This window comes from Physeter macrocephalus, chromosome 11 (genome assembly GCF_002837175.3).
Source record: "Physeter macrocephalus isolate SW-GA chromosome 11, ASM283717v5, whole genome shotgun sequence".
Lineage (NCBI taxonomy): Eukaryota > Metazoa > Chordata > Mammalia > Artiodactyla > Physeteridae > Physeter > Physeter macrocephalus.
Genome location: NC_041224.1, coordinates 132,609,556 through 132,618,145, shown reverse-complemented (window position 1 = coordinate 132,618,145; position 8,590 = coordinate 132,609,556). Strand labels below are relative to the sequence as shown.

General features: G+C 46.8%; 1 protein-coding gene across 4 annotated transcripts in view; it reads left to right on the top strand.

Annotated features, from left to right (window-relative positions):
- Positions 1–1,214: 1,214 nt before the first annotated feature.
- CDKL1 (cyclin dependent kinase like 1) overlaps positions 1,215–8,590 on the top strand; it is a 67,527-nt gene continuing 60,151 nt past the window's right edge. The window contains exons 1-2 of one of the 4 annotated variants that reach the window (XM_055088416.1): positions 1,215–1,303; positions 1,923–2,207. In XM_055088416.1, the coding sequence (XP_054944391.1) occupies positions 2,040–2,207 (168 nt within the window). In that variant the 5' untranslated portion in view covers positions 1,215–1,303; positions 1,923–2,039. Of the gene's footprint in view, positions 1,304–1,689; positions 2,208–8,590 lie in introns of those variants that run through there. The other 3 variants (XM_055088417.1, XM_028495843.2, XM_028495842.2) reach the window with 3 other exon arrangements.

The following is an 8,590-nucleotide window of genomic DNA, read 5'->3' as shown; positions in this document are numbered from 1 at the left end:
TCAACTGGGAGTGGATAAACAATATCCATACAATGGAATAGTACTCAGTAATAAAAAGGAATGAACTACTGATAAATGCAACAATATGGATGAATCTCAAATATATTAATACTAAGTGAAAGAAGATTAGCCTCAAAAGGCTACATAATGTATAATTCCATTTATATGACATACTGGAAGAGGCATAACTATAGAGACAGAAAACACATCAGTGGTCGCCATTTGCAAACCATTTTTGGGAGGTTCACCTCCAGCCCATCCCTGGACCCCATCTATATGCCACTCCATTTTCAAGGCAGCCACCAATCTCTCTCCTCCCAGCTCCAGCTCCTTCCTGACCCCTATCCTGATTTACATTTAGTGGCATGCTGCTTGGCACAGGATTGGTCCCGTTTCGTAGGCAGTATGCAAATTTTCTTTCCTCAGCTACTGCTTCCAGGCAACACCCATCTCAATGCTGGGCATATGGAATGGGATAGATGATAAAGTACTGAGGCAATCTGCCCAGTGGCAAATTACCCTATTTCATGACTTCCTCCAAGTCCGTTAATTTTCCACCATTGTGCTCCGACCTGAGCGAGTAGGAGCCAGTCGGGAGAAGGATGTAAATAAGGAACGTAAGATAGGGCAGGCTCTGTAAGCCTCCACCTCCCACATTATAAGCCCAGCTCTAGTGGAAGTCGATGGTCAAGCACCGCCCCACCCCACCCCAACTCCCAAGCTAATGGGGGTACATGCAGACTCTAACCAATTTCAGTCATCGTACTGTCATCATACTTCCTCTTTTCCTCTCCCCCTTTCTCTCATTCATTCATTCATTCATTCATTACTGGCTGCTACAGCACTGACCAGGAGAGACACAGAAGCTGCCCTCAAGGCATTCACAGTCTCGCGGAGAATACAGGGGAGTAATCACAGTTATCACACGGTGTGGTATAGGCTGCGTGGGGTGAGGGGCTCCTAGCGCAGGCGTCTTCCCGGCAGACTCTGCCAGAGCTGCGTTTTCCACGACCTGCTGGAGTTTGCAATCTTGCAGGCCTCCTCTCCCCGTCAAAGGGACGTGCAGGGACCCGGGCTCACGTCCAGAACAGCTTCTCCCGGGCTCCGAGGCAGCCCACCAGGGCCTTTCGCCGCAGCAAGGACGGCGGCCGGGTCCGGGAGGGAAGCCGGGGCGCTGCGGCCCCTCCCTGGCCAGGCCGGGGCGGGGGCCGGTTCCCATAGGGATCGCGGGCCGGCCGGCCGCGACCGAGCTGGGCGGGAGTCGGCGAGGCAGGAGCTAGGCCGGCCCGACAGCTGCGGCGCCGTGAGTCCTGGGCGGGGAGGGAGGCGGGGGCCGGGCCGCCACGTGGCGCCGCTCGAGGCTGCGCGGCGCGGGCTGGGGCGCGGGTGGGAAGCGGGAGCGGCGCTGGCGGGTTTCCCTGCAGCCGCGCAGCAGCGGCGGGGTGGGAGAGGTGGCCCCGCCCAGCGGCGGGACGGCGCAGCCCTGCTTCCCACAGAGCTCCGGGCCCGACCCGGGAGGCGCGGGGCGCTGGGCGGGCGCCTCGCAGGACTCTCCCCTCCGGCGGGGCCTCGCGGCCGCCGCCCGCGCGGGGAGCCGGGCGGTGTCTTCTTGCCGAAGGGAAATGAAACCCGATATTAGAACCGGGGAAGCCCTTACCCTTCCCGGTCCTCCAGCCAGCTCATGTGTCTTAGATCGGATGAACTTACCTTTAAAAAGATAGATTGTCTTACAACTCAGTTCGTTTTAGGATGACGGGTTACATTTTAACTTGCAGGGTATATAACAGACGATTAAACTTGAGTTACCAAAAGCAGCTGACTCCAGGCTGTCACCCTTGATCAAGTGACCACGGCTGAGGGGCGAGGCTTTAAGGGAATGGGTCGGTTCCTAATTCTATAACGAGTGCCGTCTTCTGTTCTAGGTCCTTGACAAAGACCCATCGTTGAGTGAAGCTCTAGTGCAGTGTGTTCATGCCAAGATTTTATAAGCGACATTTTCAAACTATGTGAAGATCCGTTGAAAGATTTATTCTTCTGTGATGGAGAAGTATGAAAAAATTGGGAAAATTGGCGAAGGATCCTATGGAGTTGTTTTCAAATGCAGAAACAGGGACACGGGTCAGATTGTGGCCATCAAGAGGTTTCTGGAATCAGAAGATGACCCTGTCATAAAGAAAATCGCCCTTCGAGAAATCCGCATGCTCAAGGTAATGGATTTTTTTTAAATTAATTAATTAATTTAGGCTGTGTTGGGTCTTCATTGCTGAGCAGGCTTTCTCTATTTGCGGCGGGGGCTACTCTTTTTTTTAAAACATCTTTACTGGAGTATAATTGCTTTACAATGTTGTGTTTGAAGTGGATCAGCTATATGCATACATATATCCCCATATCCCCTCCCTCTTGCGTCTCCCTCCCACCCTCCCTATCCCACCCCTCTAGGGGCTACTCTTCGTTGAGGTGCACGGGCTTCTCCTTGCAGTGGCTTCTCTTGTTGTGGGGCACCGGCTCTAGGCACTCAGGCTTCAGCAGTTGTGGCTCGCGGGCTCTAGAGCTCAGGCTCAGTAAATGTGGCGCTCGGGCTTAGTTGCTCTGCTGCATGCGGGATCTTCCCAGACCAGGGATCGAACCCGTGTCCTCTGCATTGGCAGGCAGATTCTTAACCACTGCGCCACCAGGGAAGTCCTGGTAATGTATTCTTTAAAGTGAATTTTCAGGGACTAAAAAAATTAAAGTGAGTCGTGTTATGTGAAATAAATGCCTTGAGATGTGGCCACATCTCCTTCCTTCACGGACTTCTGTCCTCAGTGACACAAATGGGATATCTGTGCGCGAGTCACCAATTGTATAATGAATTAGAAAGTGGAGACGTTAAGTGCAGGGAACGATGGTATTCACTTTCAGACTTGCTGTGGAATATTTTATTTTTCTTCCCAGTGGCTTCTTTCCCATGTCACCTGTAGATCTGGTTCATGAAAAGCCATCAACTTTTATAGTACAGGAACTTTCCATGATTTTTAAACTTCTAGACTAGCTTCTGTTGATGTTCTCAGTCCATGAAGAGAATTAATCATTCACCTGTTTTCAAGCAGCTAGAAAGCTGACAGGTTTTCATTATGCCTCACATTTATCTACTGCTGAACTTTATAACGTCTTGTCTCTAGAAGAAGGATTTTTCTCAAAAAAAGTGAAATGATTACTTTAAAAATGTTCATCAGTTAACTCTTGGAGACCATGATATGGGAGGGGAGGGGAGTTGTTTATTATAAGCTGAAAGTATTTTTTTCCTGGAATGGAAATGAAGAAGGAAAGTATCTTTCCTTCTTTTCTGAATTTCTGTGAAGATGAAACCCAAATCCTACCCTATGTAGAATGCGCCCTGTAATGAATGCAGTGTGGGTTAGCTTTCAACAGATTAACTTTCTCCGTAGGGGTTGGTTTTAAACAGTTAGGGCCTCTGTGTTCTGACAAGTACAACTAACTATCCAACAAGGAAAGAGCAACCTCGTGCGAGCTCAGTGGAACATCCAGGGGATTTTCTCTTACCTTTGCTTCTCCATTTTCTCCAGGCCTCTCTAAAAGTCTTCTCCCCATGAATTGAGTGTGTGGGGTTATCTCTGGATAAGGACCCCAAATGGGAAGTGGACGGCTTTGGATAAATTAAAACGGGTGGGGACGACTTTCTCTATTTGGGTCTAGGACATTTTTTACCAACTGGATGTTGTCAGTTCTGAGAAGACACTTCCAAAGCCCCTGTGAAGTACTCCCCTAGGAAAGAGCGAGACAAGCAGTGTTTGCCCATCCCACTTCCTGGTTTCCCTGCCTTCCCCACTCTCTACACAGGGAGAGAGAGGGTCTCACTGTTTCTCGGTGACCCATGGATATTTTTCACTTTCTCAGGCTTTCCGTAGCGCAGAAGGTGATAGTTGTATTTCAAAGAGCCCATTTACTCCAAAGAAAAGCCAATCTGTTTCTAGTGGAGAGAGATACTCTTTTTCTGATTCTGAAGGTCACCTGCGAGCGCCTCTCTGAAACCTCTCACTATTCTTTAGCAATACGGTGTTTACAAGTTTAATCCCTGAATTAATTCAGTTCCCCCAGGATGGGGACCTCGCCTCTAGATCTCTGTATCAACCACTTGGCATGTAATACCAATAAATGTTATTGTTGGATTGAAAAAAAGATGTTAACAAAATAAACTCTTAGGAAGGGTAGATGTTGCCAATAAATTAGGAAGTCAGATGTGTTCTCTTGAGTAACTGAATATTGATGTCCTCTGAAGGATACAGTTGAGTGCACAGGAGCCTGATTACAAAGCACACAGCACTCCATTCTCCCAAATCAAGTGCACAGCTGAGACGCCCCTGATCTGTATCAGGTGATGGGACTAGATTATCAGTAGAGCCTGTCCCTTCAAGCCCTAACTTTTCAGAATTCTGTTCTATTCCTAACACATAATGGGTGCTTAAATATTTGCTGGATAAATGAATTGAGGGTTTGTTAAATGAAGTCATACTTTCTCCATTTACTTATTCAGTAAATATTTATGGAGCCCCATTGTACCTAAAACAATGTTTATGTGAAGTTGTACATCCTGTCTTTCAGATGCTTAACCGGTGGAAGATGAATTCCCCCTCAGCTCTTACACGCAATAGACTGGGTCCCTAATGGGCAGGGCCTGTGTCATTCACCTTGTCTCCCTATATGCCTGTCATGAACCCTCTAAATAAAGTGCTTGGAGGCTTGTTTGAACTAGACTTCGAAATGTTTAGGGAAACATGGAATAAGAGATAAGGCGTTCAGGGCAGACAGTCTCTCCTAGGGAAAAAGAGGTGCATAAGTGGAAAACAGTACATTGAAGGAACACAGGTCATAACCCCAAAGTCTTAGCCAAGATGCCTGCTGGGCTAACAGGCCTGGGACAAAAGAGAAGGAAAGGAAGCCAGCGTCCATTAGGAGGGGGTGTGAGGAATTTCTTGGAAAACGGGTCTGGCCCTGGGATAAGTGATGATTAGCACAGCTGCACCTTGGTCCCAGGTGGCCTTTGGGGTTTGGAGCCTGCCTTGGGGACATGTTGTTGTCTTGAGAACAGGAAACTTCCATGGAGGGGAATACTAAACCGGAACCAAGCACAGTTCCATGGGCCCAGGTTCAAGGGCTCAGGGGCTCAGTGAGTGTGAGTTCCTAGGATTTTCCTTGCACACCCCTCACAGAACTGGGGCTGTTAATGACCCCTGCTAAGGTCAAGAACTAGGAAGACTGAGGCTGAAGGTACCTCAGTGACCTTAGCAGGTGGGAACAAGCAAGGGCTGAGGCCCAGACTGCTCTTATTATGATAAGCAAGAAAGGTAGATTAAGACCAGACGTAGAAGGCTTTGAATGCCAGGCTGAGGAGTCTGGCTTTCATGTGAAAAGAGGGAAGCCAGCCAAGATTTTTTATTAGAAAGTTATCATTTGCAGACTTTTGAATTTCATGGACCAATAAAATTTCAAAAAAAATTTTTTTTTTTTTTTACAGATTGGTCGACATTTTAAGAGACTGGGTTATCACCATCACTTCATAAATGAAAGGATGTTTTAATGTTTTAAGAAAACTAGGAAAGACCCAATTTTAGGAAAAAAGCAGTCTTCCTGAGAGAGTAGTTGACAACTAAAACAACATCTCTATATATATACATTTCTCAGGTGTGTGAGAGTGTATGAGTGTAGGGGTGTGTGTGTGTGTGTGTGTGTGTGTGTCTGTGTGTGTGTGTGTGAGAGAGAGAGAGAGAGAGAGAGATCATTGCCCTTATTTTTCTCATTTCACTATCCATTGATGAAAATGAAGACATCATCTGTTTTGTGCAGCCTAAATTTCATGAAAGTTTGTACTATGTCTGCGAACAAAGAGACTCCCCAGATCAGATGATGTCCTACTTATAGGATCTATCTGATACAACGAAATACTAATACCACAAAAGAACTGAATGGTCCCTTGGATTTTTTTTTTTTTTTGGCTGCACTGGGTCTTCATTGCTGTGTACGGGCTTTCTCTAGTTACAGCGAGTAGGGGCTACTCTTCGTCGTGGTGCATGGGCTTCTCATTGCGGTGGCTTCTCTTGTTGCAGAGTGCGGGCTCTAGGCGAGCAGACTTCAGTAGTTGAAGAATGCGGGCGCTAGAGTTCACGGGCTTCAGTCGCTGTGGCACGTGGGCTCAGTAGTTGTGGCGCATGGGCTTTGTTGCTCCGCGGCATGTGGGATCTTCCCGGACCAGGGATCGAACCTGTGTCCCCTGCATTAGCAGGCGGATTTTTAACCACTGCGCCACCAGGGAAGTCCCTGGATTTTATGTTATAATAGAATTTGGCATGTATCTGTCCTCAGAGAATTGCTTGTATGTTTTTTAAACCATTTATTTAATGATTTAAAGCAACTCCCAATAGTTGCTGTCAGACTCTTTTAAAAATTACAGTTGTTTCCATTAAGCAGATAAGATCATGGGAGTGAATTGTCCAGCAGTCAATTGCATAATTATTAAGGCACCACATCTACAGTGTTTCTCGTTCTTGATGTGAAAGCATATATGAAGATGTAACTATACATTGGTAAATGATTTTAAGGATAATAATTACTATCAAGAAACCTATTGGGCTTCCCTGGTGGCGCAGTGGTTGAGAATCTGCCTGCCAATGCAGGGGATATGCCTGCTGGGAAGATCCCTGCTGGGAAGATCCCACATGCCGCAGAGCAACTGGGCCCGTGAGCCACAACTACAGAGCCTGCGCGTCTGGAGCCTGTGCTCTGCAACAAGAGAGGCCACGACAGTGAGAGGCCCACACACCGCGATGAAGAGTGGCCCCCGCTTGCCACAACTAGAGAAAGCCCTCGCACAGAAACGAAGACCCAACACAGCCAAAAAATTAATTAATTACTTAATTTTAAAAGAAACTTATTTTGCTAATATTTTTAGAAAACATTTTTTCTGAAAATTTGAAACACTTTTCAAATAACATTACTTCATGCCATTTGGGGGAAAAAGTGTGACACATTTATGAGATAAATTCAGTATTTGTGCTAATAAACTGCTCCCTAAACTAAATGTAATTAGCTCTTCACCAAGAGGTCCTACTGCAGTCAACCCTTTAATGTTTTCATTTGAATCTTATTTTTTCCAGGCTTTTAGAAAAATAAACAATTGCTCCAGTTAAAGTTAGTCAGCTCCTAGTCTACTTTAAGAACATTAAGTACCATTCTAGTGACAGTAATAAAAGTATACTGCCATACGTGAGCTCAAAGCAACTATCCTACCCTTTCTCAAGCTCACTTTCCACTGTGGAAAAAAAAGAAAGAAGTCAATATTTTCAGTCAGTGTTTTTGATGAGACACCTGTGTGTAAGATAGTTGACATGTGTTCATTTGGCACGTTTTTACAGAACTCCAGTCATGTACCAGGCACTGTTCTAGGCTCCTGTCCTCACAGATGAGGAGAGACTAACAGTAAACAAATGATTATATGTCAAGTGGTGAAAATGAAGCAGGATAAGGGGGTAAAGGTGATGGAGGGGCTTGCATTTTTATATAGAGTGGTTAGGAAGAGCCTTCCTGATGAATGACATTTGAAGACATTCCAGCAGAAATGTGAAGGAGTGACTGTTGCAGCTATTTAGGGGGAAAGCATTCCAAGCAAGGGGAAGAGTAAGACAGAGGCCCCAAGGCAAGATCAAGTGAGGTGTTCTAGGTGTGTTCTGGTGTGTTCTAGGAGGAGCAAAGAGATGAGTGTGTCTGGAGCAGAGGAAGTGAGAAAGAGAGCCATAGGAGATGAAGTTAGAGAGATGAGGGGGTTAGATATGAGGGGCCTGTGGGCCATGGTAGGGACTGTGGATTTTACTTTGAATGAGATGGGAGCCATCAGAGGGTTTTGAGCAGAGGGGTGCCCTGGCATGACTTATACCCTAAAAGGGTTCCTCTAGCTGCTTGTTACTCCAGCTCCATGAGCAGGAAGATCTTTTAGAAGACTGCGGATGTGATCCAGGTGTGAGGTGATGGGGTTTGGGTCAGAGGGGCAGCAGTGGAGGTGGTCAAATTCAAGATTTATTCTGAGAGAAGAGCACATAGGAATCCGATAGTTGGATGAGGAATCACGAATGACCCCAAAGTTCTTCAGCTGATTACCTGGAAGAATGAAGAGATCATTCACTGTGATAGGGAGACCCAGGTGCAAATCTGGGGAAAAGGAAGTCAAAAGTTCTGTTTTGGATATGTTATATTTGAGGTGTAAACCCACTGTAAAGTGGGCAATTAAATGCACAAGTCTGGAATTCAGGGAAAAGTCCGGGTTGGAGATACCACCATGGGGAATGGAGAGACAAATACCAAAGATTGACCCCTGGAGCTCTAGCATCTGGAGGTCAGGAAGCTGAGGAACCAGCAGAAGAGGTAAGAAGGGGTGATCTTCAAGGCAGGAAAATCCCAAGAGCAATGTTCTTAAAAGCTGAGAGAGGGCTTCCCTGGTGGCGCAGTGGTTGCGCGTCCGCCTGCCGATGCAGGGGAACCGGGTTCGCGCCCCGGTCTGGGAGGATCCCACGTGCCGCGGAGCGGCTGGGCTCGTGAGCCA